The following is a 21253-nucleotide window of genomic DNA, read 5'->3' on the forward strand; positions in this document are numbered from 1 at the left end:
CCCACAATTGAATAAACAGAAGCTTACCAAACAAAATTCTCATCCGTTTTCATTTTAGAGAAACTGGGCTTTTTTTTTGTTTCTAATTTCAAATAAATTTATTGACTATTTAAAATTTTTTATCCCATTCCTCAAGATGCTTGTGGGCTGTTTTTATTATTATTTCCGGATTTTATTGAAGAAAACATCATAGGATCAGGTATAACATATCCACATTCCAGCAAAGCAATAATCAGCTGGAGTGTGTACTCTCCTAGAGAAACTGGGCTTTCTGATTCTCAGGTATTAACTAAGTGGCTATCAATTCATGCAAAAAACCCCAAGTAACTGACCACTGGGTCCATGAGTGATTGATAGTCCCAAGGAGGCAGATTTTAAAAAAACAACAAAACCCTTTATAACACAAATATAGAAAACTCCATAGGAGACATGTATAGCTAAATGAATAAGGTAAACATCCCTGAAACCACCATCCAGGTCAAGAAACAACTTTGCCAGCTACCCCTAAAGCCCTCTACTTGCCCAACCCAACCACAACCCGTTTCTTCCCCCTTTAAAAGAAACCACAATCCAGAAGGGCAAATCTTGGCTTGATATAAGGAAGAGTTTCCTAACCGTCAGAGATACTGAATTGCCGCACACAGCAGTTGTGGCTCTAAGTCGTGGGAACAGCTTAAAGCAGAAGTTTTGTCTTTGCCAGAGATATATGGCATGTAAGAGGAAAAGCCTCTTCATAGTACTACATGCATACCCATACAGTCTACTACAAAATGATCAATAATCTTGCAGGAACAGGACTAAGCACCTTTCCAGAACTGGAAACAGATTCACATTTCAAAGCTCTACTTTTAGGGTAGGAGGCCAAGCCACTTAGGCTGCTGGCACCAAGACAGAAGCTGTATGCAAACTGACAACTCAGACACTCCCAACACTTTCAAGATTTTATCTAAACGATCTATTTTCAGTCCTCTTTTTGGAATAGCACAGATGAGATCTGTTAGAAGAAATCTTAACAGTATTTTCAGAATGCTAGCAGAACAACATTTCAACTGGATTTACATTTTTTACAATGAGCAAATGGCAATTTCCAATTTCTCATTCCAGCCTCCAGTACCACATCCTTCCCCATCCTCCTCTGTGACCTCTACCCCACTGCACTGGAACTTGTACTCCTTGAGCTTATCTGGATCCTAAATGAATAGACTCCGTTTTAGTGGCAGACTGAAAGGAAGCGAAATGAATAATCTTGGCCCAAGAACATACACTTAAGCAGGAAGCACACCTCTTCTGGACTGACAAATATCAGAAGACTGAGAAAGTCCATACCAGATACATCATGACATCTGGTCATAACGAGCAAATGACTATGAAAAGGAGGCAAACCATGTACCTCCAATGTAACCTCAAACCTGCCAACATAGTCCATATGGCTGGCATCACATTCCTTCCCTCAATTTCCAGCTCCACCTCCCATTTAAAGCAGGCCATGTATCTTCACGGCAGACAGGAAGCATGAGAATTACTCACGGATAACTGCTGAAGAAGCACATCGATTCCATCCAGCTCCCCAAGCAATTCCCTGTTTTCTAAAAGGGGAAAAAATAGAGGAAGAAAAAAATGAAGCTAACTGTCAGATTTTACAGCCGTCTAACACTGATACATCAGCAAACAAAATCAATACAGCTTGACAGAGTACAAAAGCTGCACAGAGAGCGAGTGGGAGAGCAAGGGGATGCCAAAGGCAAGAGAGCTTGCTGTCATGATCTGAAACAAGCCCGGCTCCTATCCTAACAGAATATCAATACCGAGAGGGAGCCTCACCATCATTGTCCTGCAGCAATATGGCCAGCACTTCACTACAATACAGTTTGTTGGCATCGAAAGGCATCTTTGCCTGTGGGGAAATAGGAGAAATGAGAAAAACATTAAGGGGCCTTGCTTCCTTCCCCAGGATGAATTTTTCACAAGTACTAGGAACTGAGTTAGAGAGAAGTAGAAGTTAGAAAGGGAAAAGCCAAGTTAAGGGTAAAAAGAAAGTGCCGCCTCTGTTCTCAAGAGACCAGACTCAGTACTACACAGTAAAACCATAAATGGCAGATGTACACAATGGCTCTCACACTTCTAATGCCTGGGTATTAATGTCACCTTGTCTGTGAAGGCTTCCCAGATTCCCCATTTTGAGTGTAGGGATTATTGTCTAGCACATAGTACATACTCAAATGTGAACTAGATGAATAAAAGTTTTGAACTTTTAAACCTAAAATCCATCACGAAGCTTCGTTCACAAGTTACAACCATAAAGTTATGCTGTAAATTAGCTGATAGATGATCAGAGAAGTTGAAAAGAAAGCAAGTTCTTGTTTAGATTAATTGAATGTATTTATACCAAAGTAGTTCCTTTTGGGGTTTTTTAATGCTTAAAATTTAATTTGAAATCATAAACCTATCTGTTGGTGTGCCATAATCTGCCTACTATTTAAAAAGGAAACCACATTAAATATGCAGAAATGTGTTAATATTTTAACACCCAAATTACTACCCACAATTCTTTCCCTGCTGCATGGTCTGCTACTTGGAACTTCAGAGGGGACACATCTACTGCAGAGACTATCTTTCATGGCCATCCACATTGTTGCTTCAGTAGCGAGACTCAATTATCTCACCATTAACAATGCCCCTTGGGTGAAGGTACACAAGAGAGGAGCAAGCCTCATTGATGTGTTTTTTTTTTTTTTTTTTTTTTTTAAAGATTTTATTTATTTTTATTTTTCCCCCCAAAGCCCCAGTGGATAGTTGTATGTCGTAGCTGCACATCCTTCTAGTTGCTGTATGCGGGACTCGGCCTCAGGATGAACGGAGAAGTGGTGCCTCGATGCGCACCTGGGATCCGAACCCGGGCCACCAGCATCGCAGCGCGCGCACTTAACCACCAAGCCACAGGGCCGGCCCTGATGTGTTTTTATTTACCGTACCCTTGATCCTTAAGATGCAGGCACATAGACAATGACTGTTAATCAGCAGCACCCTTGCTACCTATCCAGGTTTTTGAAATGACAAATAATTTCTGTACCTAGAAAGGACAGGGGAAGTGTTTATCTTGGAGCTAACACTTCCATCACCTTAGCGCCATTCACAGTTCTGTTCGGACATTGATTTTGTACTTAAAAAGGAAGAGTGGCCCCTAATGAAGCAACGCCCAGCATCTTTTCAGTTTTCTGTGCACGTCTTCCTCGTCAAGCCTAAGTGCACCCCACAGGGTTTCAGGAGGCTCACCAGGTATGACCCATCTTAGGTTAAAAGATCGGTAAATGCAAGGTCTTACGTGTGCTGACTGCAGGGTATGCTCCCTGGGCAAGCTTAAGGCCTTGTTTCCAAAAATTCAGTGTAACAGCCAGGGTTTAAATGCAATCTGGGGGTGTTTCAATCTAAGAAAAACAGTTTTATAAAAATCAAAACACAAAAGTGAAAAGCCAAGGGGTGAGCATCTCTATCAGAATCAAGGATTTGCTAATAAAATTACTAAAATTAAGTAACAAATATTAGTATTTTAAATGATTAAAGCCACACCAACTTATCTACAGCTTTTCAAGAGTCAGAGTTCTTGTTTGAAACAAGATACACTTAACTGAAAGAAGCCAAAAGACATCGGCCACCAGAGCAACAGCCTTTCTGTGGTTCCAACGCCTCTTGCCCTTTATTTCATTTTATAAATTCCTGTCTCTAGAGTAGGGGGCAGATTTTCTCTTTTTTTCCAACAAATATTTACTGGGCACCTGCTATATGCAAGACAAAGAATTGAACATGACAGCAAAGAGAGGTGAATTTGACATGCACCTTGCCCATTGCTAATTGCACTTAAAAATATTACACTGAATTAAAATTAATTTTATCGAGTAATACAGTCAATGTTAAAAAAAAAAAGGACATGAATCCGGGATCAGACACACCTACATCGGACTCATGAGCATACACTCCCATGTGACACACAGTCTGCAGTTCCCAAGTTGTGTGCCAGGGGTACCTGAGGCAGCACACTGAATTCACAGGGCCACCACAGGATATTTTAAATCTCCAAGGAAAGCACAGAGACATGTGATATCTGCTGAACACTGCATTAACTACTAGCTCCAGTACATTTCTTTTGATGGCAAGCTTTGTGAAGCTGGGTTTTGGTGGTTGCTGTGATAAAAGAACTGTATGAAAATCAATGTGGAATAGGAATGAGGGTGGTGGTGTTCAATCTGCTTCCAAGGTTTTAGAAGTCGTGCAGTACTCAAAAGGCACACACATCTATCAGTAAGTGTGGTATTTAAGAATAAAACAAAAATATTTTTTCTTTTAATTCATGTGTATTATTTTTTCCATGGCTACTAAATTGTTAGGATATAAATATGTATTAAGTTGTTTGGACCTAACTACTTAACAAACAGGACTGTTAGGTCCTTTTTGGCATAGGGATGCTGTAAAAACAAAATTACTGAGACACTAATGGCACCGTGAACTAAGAATGGGCATCTATGACCCAAGTAACATTGCTTGGTCTCAAGATTCATTATCTGTAAAATGGAAATAATAAAATAACAAAGACGTTAAGTAAGATAATATGGACATACCTAACACATAGCAGGTACTACAAGTTTTTCTGATGACTGGAATCAGAAATATCCAGGTTAGAATCTCAGCTCTAACGGTTACCAGCTATGTGATCTTCACCAAAGTACTCTGCCTCTTTAACCAGATTTCTCTCGTGTTAAGTGAAAATATATAATAATTTCCTTATGAGTTGGTTGGAGAAAATGAACCAGTATATACATAACAGGCACCCAACAACTGAGTTCCCCTCTACTGAGAATTCCTGATTCCCCCAGGAAATCTCCAGCTTTTGCTGTGAGACACTTTAAGGCGCTTCCGATTTTCTGAAAGTAAATTTTTAAAAATCAAAATCATAATTTCATCACTTTTTTCCTTAAAATATAGGTCCTTTGATGGAAACACTGGCATGAAGGGGGAATCTAATCAGAAAGTCAAAATGATTAGGCCCCTAGACTCCCCCGCACTGAGCCCTGCAATGCTTCGGAGCCTGGAAGAGGAGCTGGTGGGAAGCAGCCTGGCAAGAGGGGAGGCTTTGGAGACACCCAGGCCAGGCCGTCACAGGCTCGCCCACATCCTTCCCATGGAGTCTGGACAAGGTACTTCCCCTCTCTGGGATTCTTTCCTCATCTGCCAACTGGGGATGGCAGCACCCACTTGCAGGGCTGTTTGTGAGGATCAGAAATAATGTATGTAAGCTATCTAGAATAACACTTTGCACATAGTTAAGCAGCCAATACATGACATTCATATTGGATGGGGAAAACTTAGTGGTGGTGGTGATGATGATGACGATGATGATGATGATGACAACCAAATATTTTAATCTGGTGAAAAGAAAATAAAAGAAACTGTGGGCTAGGTAGGAAGGACGGAGACTAATCTTTCATGTCTTGCCAAAGACAAAAGTCACCTAGGAAGTTTTATTTCTGTTAAATTTCAGCCAGAGATGACAGCCTCCAAAGCTTGCAAAATACCAAACTGCCAAATTACAAGGACATTTAGTCAAAATCAAGAGAAAGGAGAATTCATTTAGCAGGTATAGTCTTTTAGATTTTGCAAAGTTAACCAATGGGACTTGGAGCTTCTAGGACTCTCTTCTATCCAGGAGCTTGGTAATCCCAAATCTTCCAGCTGTCAGAGTAATTACAGAGTCAGGCATAGGTTTGCACTAGCCTTGAATAAAATTAAACTTCACACTTTTGGGAGCTGCTGCTTTTTTGGGAAGTACAAAACAATTATGCTACCACCTGCAGCCAGAAGCTGCAGGTTATCGCTGCAGCTCACCTCTGCTAACTGGAACACATGGGGCAGGTTCAGACCCATCAACAACCCTGTACGACTGTCAAAGCAGATTGGGCCCTGCAAGGTCCCACTCCTGCTCATAAGAGGCTAGGGACTTAGCACCAACCAGTTGTACATGTAGTATAACGTAGCCAATTTTCAATTCGTTAGTTCATATGCTGAATGTTGCAACTGTTTTTGAAGCATTGATTTAACTGGGGGAAAAAGGGGAATCTTAATTTTGTTTCTTTAGAAAAGAAAAAATAAAACTTTTGGTTTTGGTATTATTTTCAATAGTACACAATATCCTAATAAGTTTGTGTTCCCCATTAAAAAATGAACTGTGACACAGTGTCTCTCACACCGCAATTATCTGCTTACCTGCTAAACAATTTAATGCAATCATCTGCAATGCGTTTTCGTCCTTATTAGCACAAATTAGTGAGGTTGCATTTAGTGGATGAAAAAAATCTATGAGTATCTCTATATGCTGCTTGACTACCAGTACAAAAAGGAGACTCATCAATGTGCCACTCACTCAAGAATTACTCAAGGACTACTGAATAAATATGGAATGATCAGTTAAACAGCAAGGTTTTATCAAGTAATGTGAACTTAAGTACTCTAGGATGGTGGTTCTCAGACTTTAGCATGCATCAGAATCACCTGGAGGGCTTCTTCTTAGAACAAAGATTGCCAGCTCTACCCCAAGCTGGGTAGATTCAGTGGGTCTGGGGTGGGTTCAAGAATTTGCCTTTGTAACAAGTTGCCAGGTGATTCTGATGCTCCTGGTTGGGAACCATACTTTGAGAACCTTTGAAAGGAGATACAAATATGATAGAGACCAGAGTCCTTGCTCTTAAGGAGTTTAAGAATATTTGGAGAAAGACAAGGAGCACACACAGTAATATGAAAGTCTGCGAGGTGATGAAGAAAAGATGCTCCATGAGGTAAGTGTCACACAGTTATAGGTATATGCTAGAACCCAGATCTGCTAACTCTCACAAGAGAACCAGTAGGAAAAAAGTAAAATGGTCGATATTCAGAAAAGAAAGAGGGCAGTATGGGCTGAGGGCAAAGCAGTGCTATGGAAAGGGTGCATGAAGAAAGTCGGGAGGCTTGGGTTTTAATTCTAGCTCTAGATCTAACTAGCTGTAGGCATTTGGGCAAGGCACTTAATCTCTATAGGTCCCAATTTTTAATTTTTTATCAACAACAGAACTTATAAATTTCCTTTCAGTTCTAAAAATGATGGACGCTACATGGAAGGGTAGGGATTTAAGCTGATTAATGAAGGTCGTGTCTAATTTAGAAACATATAAGAAAGACAGGATTCATTCCTCATGAAGGGAGGAGCATGAGCAAAGACAGATACAGAGGTCAAATAACTTCGACCTTTGCAGAGCAGTGGGTAGGTAAAAGAGATGTCTGAAAGGTAATAAGGCTGTTTCAGTTTTTCAAAACTGAAAAATGGAAGGGTTGGACCAGGCCACGTTAAGGGGCCCTAAAAAGTAAGCAGAGAAGGTGGGATATGATGTAGAGGGCATTAGCATCACCATAGGTAGGTAGGTTCTTGAATAGAGAATGGTTACTGAAAATGGAGTTTTAAATCAGTCTGGGAGTAGCGCGAATTAAAATGGGTAACAAAAATGCTCACATCTCTAGAAACCAGTGGCTCCTAGTGAGGGCTGTACATTAGAATCACAGGTAGAACTTCTCTAAAATATATCCAAGACAGACTAAGACAGTAGGTCTGAGAATTGGTTATTTTTTAAAGTTCCACTGGTGAAAGTCAGGATCTGGGTCCAGCACTCACTGATTCACCAAGATATTTATGATGGTGAAGATTATAACAAGCACTTTCCCAGATTACAAGAAATAAGAACAAGGCATTGCTTTTTTAGACATGCCTTCTTGCTGGCTTCACTCTTAAGCAGGACTTTCTTTCATTAATGTTCTGGGCAGCACAGGACTTTTGTAAGGGCACTTGCTTACTAGTAAAATAACCAAATAGCATTTTAATGTTTAGATATCCTAAAACCTTGAAAAACTGTTTTTAAAGACAGCAACATGGTTATTTATGCCCTGAGGATCACATAAATGCTGTACCTAAAAGGCAAGAGTCAATAGCTTGCTAGACTACCAAAGGGACCTCTTTATTACTCTCATAAGGGTAATGGAATCTAAGTCCAACACCCAAAGATTTCCATTTCCCTTCCTGTTACCAATTGAAAAAAAGACTCCAGCAAGCTTCAACACCTTTCAAAAGGAGGAGGAGGGCTTAACATTCTGGTTTAATGAAGGATCCTTCAATCAGTATCATCTCAAGTAACTGAGAAAAATTGGTCCTGACTTCAGAGACAAAAACTATTGGATTATTTTGTGTATTTTAAGGTTGGGGCCTCAACCTATGCCCATGCACCAACAAGCCATGTCCTTGCCATCATCTCCTTAACTCTGTGTTCTACTTTCCTCTCCTCCACTCCCCACTGCCAAAATTTCTCAAGGCTTTGGAGAATAAAAATTTGTTGAAAATTGAGGAAAGAACAAACTGAGGGAGATGTGAAGAAAATTACATAGAGAAGTTCTAAAACGAAAGGACATCAAGACTCATGAGAATGTCACAAGGAAGTTGCCAAAATGGCAATGCATGAATTAACCAGACGATGTTTTTGTGAAAGAAAAGGCAAGGGCATGTGTGTGTGAAGAGAGTTGCAGGCTACTGAACTATGCATTAAGTTTATATTCTGCTAGGCAAATGTGCCCATACCCACTGATGGTAATATTTAGGCTAGCTGAATAGCCCCAAGTCATGTTATATAAGTCTATGTTAGAGATTTGATGGGAACAAATGGTTAAATAAGTAGGATTGAGGAAGACCTAGATTGTCAGAGAGAGAGGGAATCACGGGGCATACGATATCTTAGGCAGAACCTTCTTCCTTACCCCTGCCAAGACAGTGGGGGATAAATCTGACGCACCTCAGACTTTCTGGATCTCTGTGACACTCTGAACCACAGCAAGGCCATAACTACTCAGAGAATCATTCTAGCTATGAACAAGTGCCTCCTCACTGAAAAGTTGGGAATCCTTGCCTGCCCAAGGGCCATTTCAGTTGCACGTAAGCAGTTTCAAACTGCTCCCATCACATCTTTGCTTAAAACTATGCTGAGAGAAACTCTTGCCTCTCCTTTTCCTCATTTACTCTATGGGACAGCACTAATTGTTAAAAAGATGATCAAAAGGACTATGCTAAGAAGAAAGAGAATGAACAATCCAACAGAAATACAAACACAGGATATAAATAGAAAGCCAAAAGAGATGAATACAAATGGCTAATAAAACTGGAAGCCAATACACTTTACATGATTTTAAAATTCCAAATTAAAGTATCAGTGTTCACTTATCAGATTAACAAAACTTGAAGTGTGATAATACCCAGTGTTGCTAGGGGAAACAGACCCTCTCAAATAAGTGAAGCAGCCTTTACAGAGGACAATTTCACAAAACCTACAAAAATGTGCATACCCTTTGACCTATCAATTCTACTTCTAGGAATTTATCCTACAGATAAACTGACACAAGTGTGCAAGAAAAAAAAAGTGTGTGTGTAAACGAGGATATTCACTGCAGCATTGTTTTAACAGTGAAACAGTGTTATAAACAGGGGAATGGTTAAATTAATTTTGGTACATCTGTAAAATGGAATACTAGGCAGCCATTGGCTCACTGAAAAAAAACAACTTACAAAATAAAATACTGTCTAATTCTATTTGTGAAACACATACATACACCCACACTCCTATATACGCACAGAAAATTTCTAGAAGGATAGACGAAATATTGTTAACAGTGGCTGCCTCTGGGAAGGGGAACTAGAAGGAATCAGCAGAGGGGAACTTTTACTTTCAGTTTTCTACCTTCTGTACCACATGAATTTGTATTCACATGTTTGTATTATTTTCAGAGGTATTAAAGGCTATTTTTAAAACCTCTTCTTTTAAAACAAAAGGGGAAAAGCAAGAAAGAGACAAGAAGTACCAAAAGATTCCCAAACTAGATCACACAGCCCGGAGATCACAATGTGTGTCAATGACCCAGCATGAGCCATGCCTAGAGCAAAAAGTTTGAGCTGCAGTCCCACAAAGCCAAACTTACCTTCAGCCTCTTCAGCAGCCACTGCAGAAGACCCTGCTGGGCAGCCTCTGTGCACATCTCGGGCCGGAACTCAGCCATGTTTTCCACGATAGCTGAAGGGAGACAGCCACCAGTCATTTGGGAGGGCAACTCTGTTTCCATCTACAACAAGCTTGCTTCCTATGACAGGCATTTTATTCCTCTTCCCACTTCCCTGTATTGCTCCCAGCCAGATGCTGTGTTGTCATTTTTAGATTAACTAGGGAGATGCTATGGGTTTTTTTCTTCAAGTCATGTTACAAGTAAAACTCATAACCGAAAATGACAGAATTTACAGAAGGAATAAGTGATAGATTTTCTGTGCTAATAGGGAACAACACTAGAGCAGAACACACAGAAGGGTGGATATCTGCCTAAGAAGGCCCTCTCTGTAGTCCTCATTGTACTAGAGTCCCAGAGACCCATGACTAAAGAGAGAGGGGGCTAAGACAGAAGCCTTAGGAAAAGATCAGGGGATAGTGAATTCAGTCTCTTCCTTTCCTGATTCCTCCATTTTCAGCTCTCTTTCTCTGGATATTGCAAGGGAAGCAAGCGTAATCTTCTTAATTAAACAAAATAATGTGCAGAGAGGGGGAAGGCCATGCTGGAGACATAACTGTCAGGTACTCGGAAGCAAATATAATTGGTCCTGCTATCTCGTACAACAGACAAATTGCTGCTTAATGGAAAAATTAAACATTAGGAGGCAAAGAAAAGTTATTGCATGACTATGATACTAAAAAAGGAGACTTTTTAAAAAAAAAAATCACCTATAGTCCCACTGTAATACATCCAATGCTTTCATTTCCTTCAGGGCCCCTTCCGCTCCATATCCCAGGATATGTTACTATTATAAGGCAGATAGAGTTCTGTGTTCTCTAAGTACAATGCTCAGAACGTGTCAGACCTGAGTTTTGAAAGAGAAAGGGCTGAAGAAATCATCACACCTCCTATCTTCTTCCTCACTCCTGTGCCCATGTCAGCCTTGCCAATAGCAAGTTAAAGAATGACAGGGGCCCCCTCAGGGCGGGACACTACAAAGCCACGGGAGCACAGTAGCAATAAAACCCCTGAGAGATGAAGATCATAACAACACCTTAAATTACTTTCTCACATTTTCTAAGAAAATAAACTCATTCATTTTAATCTTCTATGTCTTTATCTTATTCTTCTGCTTACACTTTAGATGGCTTCTTGTTGCCTATTAGAATAAAATCCAAACGCCTGCCACGGTTTACAAGGTCTTCCAGAATCTGGACAGACTCACTTCTCTGGTCCCGTCTCCCACCACTCCTACTTCCCACTGCTACAGGACATGTCTATTCTTTCCCCAAAGCCCGTGCCCATTCATGGCTTTGCAAATGATAATCCCCTACCCAAGAGTCCTTCTCACATTTCTCTGTCAAAATGCACCTGTCTTCATATTCAGCCCCAATCGGCTACTGCTCCCATCCAGCACCTTGGAGACCCTTCCTCTTCATTTCCACAGTGCTTGCCACTGACTCTTTTTACACCATTTGTCACCCTGCATTATCTTTCCTTTCTGTTCAAGACTTTCCCATCAGACTGCCTCTTAAGGAGTAGAATCATGCCTAATTCATCTTTAACCTGCCCCCAGTGCCTAGCACAGTGCCTGACAAATATCAGGCACTCAACAGGGGAGAGAGGGATGAATCTCCTGAGCTGTTGGTACATGACCAAGTTGAAACTTATAGACAGATCTCTATAGATTACCCGGCTGGTGCTTTTTCCATTACATGAGGCCCTTTTTATTAACAGTCAGTTAAGACTTTTGATAAGCTTTTTCTTCAGCAAAATTCAGCATTAGGCTACGAGATGGTAATGCCAAATTCTGGCCCTAGACTAGAGCCAAGCCCCAAACTACAGATTGTTGTAGTCTCTCTTCTCTTACTCCCTAGGTGCTATGTCTCCCTCCTTCTTTATGATAATCCTCACAGAAGAGAGTATAAAACTATAAGAGAAATCTGTGGTAGACACAAAGGAGCTGAGAGAAAATCTCATCTCATCAAAATTTCTGCTTCTGCTGGGTCTTGTTCATTTCTCAAGCTCTGCTTACAGATATGTCACCTTTGGTTTTATAAAACAGCCACCAGTGATGAAGAGGACTACCCAAAAGTACAATTTTAAATAGGCTATTGGTTCAGCAACTTTGCAGAGGGAAAGACTGAGGAGATTCGAGGAGGAGGAGGAGGGGAAATACTGCAGAAGAATCCACTTAAATGAACAGATGACGAAGGAGCAGCCAAGTTAACAGCAATATTTCAACTTGCAGTTTACATGGCAAACTATACGTAAGAAGCAAAAGAAACACTAACGGTTTGTCAAACAAAATGTCCAATAAGGGCACACAGTTGTTCAAAGGTTGTAGTTCCACTGAAGGGAAGTGGGAAGAAAAACCAATATATGGAGATTAAAAAATTGTAAAATATACTTTCCAAAGCAAAAGAAAGACAAAAGGAAAAGAATTCACCCTGCATAGACTTCATCCTAACTTTTGGAGGCAAAGGTATGCTAAAAGGAGCTAGCAGTTTTTGTCCAGGAAGGTTACCTACTTAGTGGATTTCTGCTTTTATTACCTGCAAGCCAAACCAAACCTGCAGTTATATGTAATTTACACAACGGTCTTCATTTCCGAAAAGGCAGTTTGGGAGCAGAAGGAAAGGAAAACACTACTGCTATTGACTCTATTATGCAGGAGGAAGGGAAACAAGCACCAAGCCCCAAGACAAACACAAAGAATCTGCGGGCATGCTGCTGCCCCTGCCCTCACCCAGAGTGTTGTGCACGCCGTCCGCCTCTTCTTTCACAGACTCATCCAGGCGCTCCAGGTTCTGCACCAGCAGCGCTACCACCTGCCCGTCCACCTTCAGCAACACGGAAACAAAAGGAGAGAGGGACACATGTCACAAAACAGTCCCCAGAACGTTCCCATTTCCATACTCACTTCTCTACTGAACGAACCAAGTAAATACTCAGCCCCCTATGGTTTACAGTGTGCTCTCCCATCCCATTATCTCTTTTGAGCCTTGAAGTGATCCGGAGGCAAGAAAAGGGCAGGCCTCATAACTTAAGATGGAAGCTTAAGGAGACAAAGTAGAACTCAAGGTTACCGAGTTAGTGATGACAAGGCTAGCACTTGAACCTAGGCCTTCTAAAAGCAAGTCCAATGCTCTTTCTATTGTTCTGTGGCATTTAAACACCTTACAAAAGTGCCATCTTAAGTCAGGTCAATAGTTCATTTGAGTCAAAAGCACATTTCTAGACCACAGCACCAGGAGATGTTTAGCTGGGAAGTTTACTAGCCATACTTTACACTGACCTCAAAATTTAGGGTTAAACTCAAAACATTCCTAACGTTCCATGCTAAGCTTTTATGAAACTACTACTTCTGATGAATTTCTAATTCCTTCTTGAAAAGAATATTAACATAACAAAATGCCTTACATTTGTATTACACTTAATGCATAAAAAAAATTATATTTCTCTCATTTAATTTGATTCATACAACACTACAGGAAATAGGCTACTTTCAGGAGCCACATCATACAGCTGATATTCAAGAGATTAATGACTTAGCCAAGACCATGCAGCTACTGAGTAGTGGCAAGAAAAGCAAAAACCAAGCTTCCTTCATAGGTGAAAGAAAGCAATACTACTTCACGCTACCTTCTGGCACAACTGGTGCTCTTACGAAAAACCCTAGGGCACACCAAGGAAGATAACTAAGGAAACACCCCATAGTCTAGAAGTGATTATCTATCTGGTAATAAATTCCTAAGTAGCAGCCAATATGTCAACCTGTATTGCAAGATAAGATCTGCTGCGTACCTGTGGTGTATCTGCTCTCATTGCCTCAGTTTCCTCACTTAGGAAACGGAAATAAGTTGTAAAGATTAGATGAAAATCTGTGGCATGCCTCACCCTTGGTCTGGTTCAAAAATTAAGTAGCGAGTTAGAATCTAGCCCTTCATCCCTTCTCGTACCTGATTATCCACTGCTCATATCTCCCATGGGCTAAGAAAAACAAGTTCTTAGAAGGCAGACACTGCAACCTCATTCATCTAGGCATACTCTTCAAAGTCTAGAGCAATGCTCTACACAGCACTTAGTAAATTTTGCTAAATTTAAATAAACTGACGAAACACTTACTTTGTGTACTATAATCAGATCTTTATATATATTGCTCCATTTACTCTCATGTAATCCTCACAGCTTTTAATCCTCACAGGAGAATACAAAGGTCCAGAGAAGTTAATTACCCTGGCCAAAGTCACAAAGCTTGTGGCTGAAGTGACCAACTTCAGGACTCTATGTTTTCCCATCATACCTTCTCACTTCAGTGAGGCAGAAAGAAAGGAGAGAGAAGGAAATGATCTCATTCAACTGACACTTCCTGAACACTGTGTACAAGGCACTCTACAGACACGATTCAAACTGAGCCTGAGGATGGAACAATGGCAACAGGGACAGATCTTGAAATAACGCCTCTACTCTTTCTCGGTGACACTTAAGGGAAGCATCTGGACGGGGGGAAAGCTGAAATTATTGACTAATTTAGGATACCTGAATCACATATGAAGTAGATTTTTCTAGGCTCTCCTTTATGCCCTGGTGTGAGGAACAATGAAAGACATTAGTTGCATATTTGAGGGGATACTGATGCCAGAATTGAGAGCACCCATAAATACAAGAAAGAGCTATTTTCCCCTCTTATACCAAGGAGATATACAATCTTGCTTTCAAATCTCATGGCTAGCAAAAGCTTCACCAAAGAAATCCACTGCAATGTTTTCCTTAATTAATTGGACAATATGGGTATGTGAGAGAAAACAGAAAAACATCTGGGGGAAAATATGAACCATGTCACAGTTTGTTTTTCCTTAAATCACCCTGATTGACTTATAATCTCCCTGAATCCTAAAGCAGCAGACACTGCAACTCCACTGGGTATCACACTGCTTGTCAGTTCTGCAAACTGCTTCACTGGTTTCAATTGCTTATTGCTGTTTTATCTGCATTATTTTTCTCCCGTTCCTTGATTCTTAGTTATGTTTCCCATCTCTGCTGTCTAGAAAGTGGTGGGGACAATGGCAGTAAGCAACACGTTCAAATCCCAGAATTGAATGGTTATGGATAATGGGTGTCTGGCTGGAGGAAAATCTTTTTTCTTGCTACGGAAATCTAACTTCTAACAGACAGTCTTTTTAAGCTTGCAAAGCTTTTTAAAACTTGCAAAGTGTGAAACTTTACATTTAGCTGGGTTAAATGCAATTTTATCTGATTGCAAGAGGGTCAAAGCAGTCAAAATACATTTAGCTCAGAAAACCCTTGGAAAAATACTTATATTATGCATAGCTCTGGACGTCGCCTAGTATGAAGCACAAATGAGCATTCTGCCTTATTCCCTCTAACCTTTTGGGTCTCCCAACTTCATGCCTATTTTTTGGACCTAAGACTAAGTCTGAAACTAAAAACAAATCCTGCTTAGGGATTGAAGTATCAGCCAGAGCAACCCTGGCCTTGGAAATCATGACTGTCTTAAGTCTGACGTTTTCTGATAAGACATTGGTTATTTCTGCTTGTTAGCAGGTCTCCCAAACAATATTCCAGTAGGTCCTACTGATACAAAGTTCAAGGGCATGATCAGTCATACGTTTCTACCTGACCAGAAAGGGTGGATACAAGAGAAGAGGAGGAAATTAAAAAGGGACAGATGAAGGGATCTGAAGGATTCTTCTATTTTGTACAATCTGCCAAAATGTTAGGTCAGACTATGTTACTACTCCCTTGCTTACTATCCTCCAATTTCTCCCCCTCACACTGGCATTCCACCTAAACCTACTACCAACGCCCACAAAGCCCAGGGTGGTCTGGACCTGACGGCACTCTCTCCCTTCACCCCAGTTGCGCCCTTCTGTTCCTCGAATATGTCAACCTCATTTCTGCCTTGGGTTCTTTGCACTGGTCCCATCTTGCCCTTGGTCATTCTGAATGGCTGGTTTCTTCTTGCCATCCAGAATGCAGGCCTTTCCCGACTATCTAAGCTAAGGTGATTTCCAGTCACCCTACATCACATCACTCTATTTTAATTCTCTATGTAATAGAGAATCACTCTGTTTTCTTGTTTACTTATTTACTGTTTCTCCCTACACTAGAATATGAGCTCCACAAAAGCAGACTTTGTCAGTCTTGCTCACTGCCATATACCCAGTTCCTAGACTCCAGAATATACTAAGCACTCAATAAACATTTAGTGAACGAATGAACAAATGAATTTTGCTTGGGAACAAATACAGATGATAGTAAAGATGTTAATAGAAATGGGAAGGGATAAAAGTGATAGGATTCAGAAATTTACATAATAAGTACCCTTAGAGCGACCAAAACCTGCCAATCTCAGCCTCATCTGAGCAGCGGAAATGTATCACCCACCAGCCCAAGCCAAACCAATACGGGGTTTCAAAGTTTAACATTAAGTAGGGTTAACTGAGGGCAAGAATGGGTATGGAGGGCAGTCCCCTGGTTTTCCACATCAAAGCCACTTTTGTGAAACTATTTATAGCAAATGGTGGCTCCTAGCTACTCCAGCCAGCTTCACGGCCCAGCCACATTTCTATCTCTGGATCTGACACCTCCACACACCCTTATGTTAAAGCCTCCTTACAGAGGCCACTGCCACCTACAGCGCTGCACTCCTCCCAATTCTGCCCCATCAGAAGTGATCGCTCCCTCCTTCTCATTTCCAGAGAAGCCTGCATCTCTCACAATCGTTCTTCTTTTTTTTTTTTTATGAGGAAGATCAGCCCTGAGCTAACGTTGGATGCCAATCCTCTTTTTTTTTTTTTTTTTGCTGAGGAAGATCGGCTCTGGGCTAACAACCGTGCCCATCTTCCTCTACTTTACATGGGATGCTGCCACAGCATGGCTTGACAAGCGGTGTGTTGGTGTGCGCCTGGGATCCGAACCGGGGAACCCCAGGCCGCCAAAGCGGGGCGCGTGCACTTAACCGCTGCACCACCGGGCCAGCCCTGTCACAATCATTCTTAATATTCTGCCTTGCATTATCATCATTACTTATTGCATCTTTTTTTTTTTTTTTAAACTAAACCTCTACCCTCCTATGTCTTATTTAGGCCCATAACCTTCAAATGTTTTGGGTTTGTTTTCGAGTATTTGTTCAGAAATTTTTTTGAACATTTGTTGAAATGAAAAAAAAATGTTTGTTGAACTCAAAAAATATTTACAAACATTTCACTGTGTGGCAGATGATACTTATCATTTTAACTTGACATTTACTAAGTACTTAATATGTGCCAGGCATAAAACCTTTATGAAGATAATGGCCAACATTTTTTGGGTGTTTATTCTGTGCCAGACACTGTTCTAAAGACTTATTAAATATCTCATTTATTCCTCACCTCAGCCCTATGCAATAGGCACTACTGTTATCCGCATTTTACAGAAGAAGAAACTGAGTACAGGGAGGTTAGTAACTTTGCCAAGGACACATAGCAAGTAAGTGACAGAGCCACCACTTTGGCCACTCCTCTGACAGAGATTGCATCTCAGGAAAGACAAACTTATAAACAGATGTCTATAAGCCAACGTGACAAGGGCCAGGAGACACAAAGTGCTAGAGGAACACAAATTCTGCTGAGGTGATGAGTCTGAAAAAACTCAGAAGAGATAAGTTAGGCTTTAAAGGATGAGTGGGAGTATTCCAGGTAACCCGGGAGAAGCACGGCTTGCCAAGCTGATGGCAGATGTGAGCAAAGGCATGGGACTGCCAAGCACATGGCAAGTTTTGGGACCAGAAAGTAGAAAAATGGCTGTAATCTAATCCCGACTCTCAAGGAGTCCAGAGTCGTCTTTAGAGAGATCTGCCAGAGAACTGCTGTCAGGGCAATACACGCTTTGCCTTGTGTTCACTACTCTTCAGAAGAGTCTATTTCCCAGGCTACCAAATCAACTTGTGACAAAGCACAAATATTCACCCTTTGCATAAGTCATAGCAGTGGATGTGAACCATATTTTAAACCCCAAAGATCCCTGAGGATGCCAGGACAGTGCTCTCTCCCCACAAATGTGCTTTTCTATTGCTTAGGACTTCCAACTGGGAAAAAGACCAAGGCAATAACTGCAAACTGCGCACCCCAATAAATTCTGCAACATGCCCTCTAGCCTCTGCTCATGCAATTCCAGGCCTCTGATATTGGCCCCAAATTAAAACTACGAAGACAACTCAACCCTTGTAATATGAGAATACTTATCAAACTTCTTCCTGAATGAAGCACAAGGGTAGAAAAAAATAAATGGAAGACCACCCACTGGTTCTGCTCTCCAATGTTTACTGATGGCTTCTGACTGGCTGCAGACAAGCAAATAATATATGGGAGCCTAGGAATGTTGACTGTTTGTGATTCACACCAGCCCCACCATTATAAAGCTATAAGAGTCAAAATCTTGAGATAATATAATAAAAAAAAAAACTAAAGAAAACAAACAAAAAACCCTGTATAGAAGCTACCTAATGGCTCCTCAGACTGAAGATGAATTGTTTCTCTCCAAACAAACAATAAAATCTGCAACATCCAGCTTCTGTTGGTGGGCTTGGCAACAGAGAAAACACAAAGCAGGCTTCTGTGTACACTGCTGTTTCTGGGTACGTTTTACAGGCAGCAGCCAGGCTAGCTGTTCCTCTCTCATCTCCTCTATTCACACAGGCACAAGATAGTAATTAAAATCAGCCCAGGGACCAGGCAGGAAGGCTCATTCAGGGCCACTGTAATTAACCTCTGGAAGGTAAGACTGCACAAATGACACTGTGGGGACACAATGAAGGAGCAAGTGCCACAGCCTTTCTTCAGATGCTCCGCAAAACAAAAGGATATCCCAACATCATCTTTTTCTTTCTGCACAGTGATTCAAAGGAAAAATAAAGGTCCTGAATTCTACAAAAATGATGGTTCGCTCTAGGAAGGAGCTCAAAAGAAAAATGGCAATAGAAATTTTCATCATTTCGGTCACAAACCGCCCTGCTGGACTCCAGCCTCGCTCTCTGTAAGAGACAGTTCTTCATACCCAGTGGGTTCACAACCCCTTCATTCATACTGAATGCCAGCAGCAAGCATGGCACATGGGAAATTTCTAGTGTCAAGAACCTTGAGAGAGAGAAAGGGTGATGGGGGGTGGGCAGAATAGCAATGGGGTCTCAGAATCATTTGGGGGCCCAGTTCCAGCCATTAGGATTCAGCAGGTCTTGGATGGGCCCAGAAAGTAGCCTAGGGAGCACCCCAGGCACTTCTAATACAAGTGGCTGCAGCGACCTTTTTAAACTGTGCAAACTGCCTCAAAATCACTACTTACTAACGTTCCTACCACAGAGAAAAGACCAGACAACAGACAGGAAGAAAAATCAACAGAGCCTTGAGGAGGGAGATAGCTTGGTGGGTGCCAGAGATCCACAAGAGGTGTCAGGGTAAGAGGCTGGACTAGACTCACACCTGCCACTGGCCAGCTGTGGTGCCTTTTCAGTCTAGAGCCATCTCTGATCACCCACGAGAGAAGGAACCTGGTGTGGTGGGACAGGCCTGCGGCAGGAATCAGAACTTGCAGGCTCTCCTGTCAGCTGGTACAGGGCCTGGCTGATAACTCAGTGGAAGGCTTCATTTCTGCATCTGGATTTCCTTACGTGTAAAGCAAGGCGATGACACTAGATTGGGTGCCCTCAGGTGTACACTCCTTTTGATTGGCTGCTGCCTAGCTGAGGAAGATGCTGAGTCCTTGCCTAGGCTCCACAAAAGGGAATGTAGAAATCAACTGGCCCAGTCTTCTACAGGCAGGAGCTGCAATTCTGGCCTGGATGAGTTAGAAGATTTGTTCTCGTTTTTAACATTCTCCGATTCCCTATCCATAAAATAAGTAATAATGAAACCTGTCCTCACTAGCGCTTGAGACTATAAAGCCCAGAGGAGAAAAGAAACCTCTGTGCAAACTCACTGTAAAAAGGTCAATAACAACACAGTTGGGGGCGGGAGACAGGACCACGGAGGCAGAGAGAACACAGGTTCAAATCCCAGCTGCTGACCACAGGCAAGTTGTTTTGCCTCTCTAAGCCTCGGCTTCCTAGCTGTAAATGGAAATAACAGCAATAACACCCATCTGAGAGGATATGGTGAAGATTGCATGAAGTGAAAAGAATGAGAAAAGCCTGCCTACAGCAGATACTTACTCAATGCTGGGCCTCTACAGTCCCTTCCCTAACATAGCCCCAAAGAACAGAGTACCCCACAAGTTGCATTTCTACTTTCTTACTCTCCTCATTCACTCCAGCCTCTCCACAGAGCTCTGATACCCACCCGACGCCACTCACAGAGACAATGGTGGTGACCATGTCAACACCACACACATCTGCAAAACTCCAGAGGGATGTGCAACTTACCAGAGCATCGATGAGTACTTCTGCTCCCTCTTCACTCTCATGCAGGGTGTCTATATCTGTTAATTCCTGAAGCAAATCAACCACAGCTATGGACACATGTGGAAAACGTTAAGGGTATCACATACATACCGAACCCTTACCAACATTTTACTAAAATCTTTGGTTTCCTTCCATTTCCTTGTCATGAGCTTCATCACGATTTACCTTTAACACACTGTGCTTTCATGAACATCTCTTCAACAAGGTTCCACTCACAGTGGGTGTTCAATAAATGTTGTTAACTGACTCAGTCTCCGTCCTTATGCTGCCTTCCTGGCAACTTATTCCATAGGTTCACTGCATTTTCATAAGTTTTGAAATTTCAAATAGATTTCAAATAGGTCGCTTTTCCAGTGAGAAATAGGCCAACACCCATTAACTTATCTCATAATTTAAATTCTCAGAACTTGGTACAGTCTTAACTACCTCGTACAGTTCACCTTCAAAGGCAGTAATAATTTCTGAGATGAGATGGCTGGTGTTCACTCACCAAGGAGTTTTCAGAGATCAGGGCATGACAAAATAGGTTTAAAACACAGAGGGAAGAATTGATACTGGATTGCGCTGGACCCCACCAACCTCCCTCCCCTCAAATACCAAGCTGCTCTGGACATAAAAAGAAGGAGAAGAATGAGAATTAAACACTAGGCAAAAATAGAAAGAGGGAAATACAAGAGAAGGAAAACATGAAGGAGAGAAAAA

The 21253-nt window shown here is 41.5% G+C and overlaps 1 protein-coding gene across 3 annotated transcripts in view; it reads right to left on the reverse strand.

The window, feature by feature from the left end:
* The window catches only part of CTNNBL1 (catenin beta like 1), a 158824-nt gene that overhangs the window by 85075 nt on the left and 52496 nt on the right, over positions 1-21253 (reverse strand). For all 3 annotated transcript variants that reach the window (XM_087445287.1, XM_087445286.1, XM_087445288.1), the window contains exons 5-9: positions 20513-20608; positions 12842-12935; positions 10033-10124; positions 1822-1894; positions 1528-1586 (exon numbers count right to left, since the gene is read on the reverse strand). In XM_087445287.1, the coding sequence (XP_087301413.1) occupies positions 1528-1586; positions 1822-1894; positions 10033-10124; positions 12842-12935; positions 20513-20608 (414 nt within the window). The remainder of the gene's footprint in view (positions 1-1527; positions 1587-1821; positions 1895-10032; positions 10125-12841; positions 12936-20512; positions 20609-21253) is intronic.

Source organism: Ceratotherium simum, chromosome 21, assembly GCF_057802395.1.
Source record: "Ceratotherium simum simum isolate JZ-2026a chromosome 21, ASM5780239v1, whole genome shotgun sequence".
Lineage (NCBI taxonomy): Eukaryota > Metazoa > Chordata > Mammalia > Perissodactyla > Rhinocerotidae > Ceratotherium > Ceratotherium simum.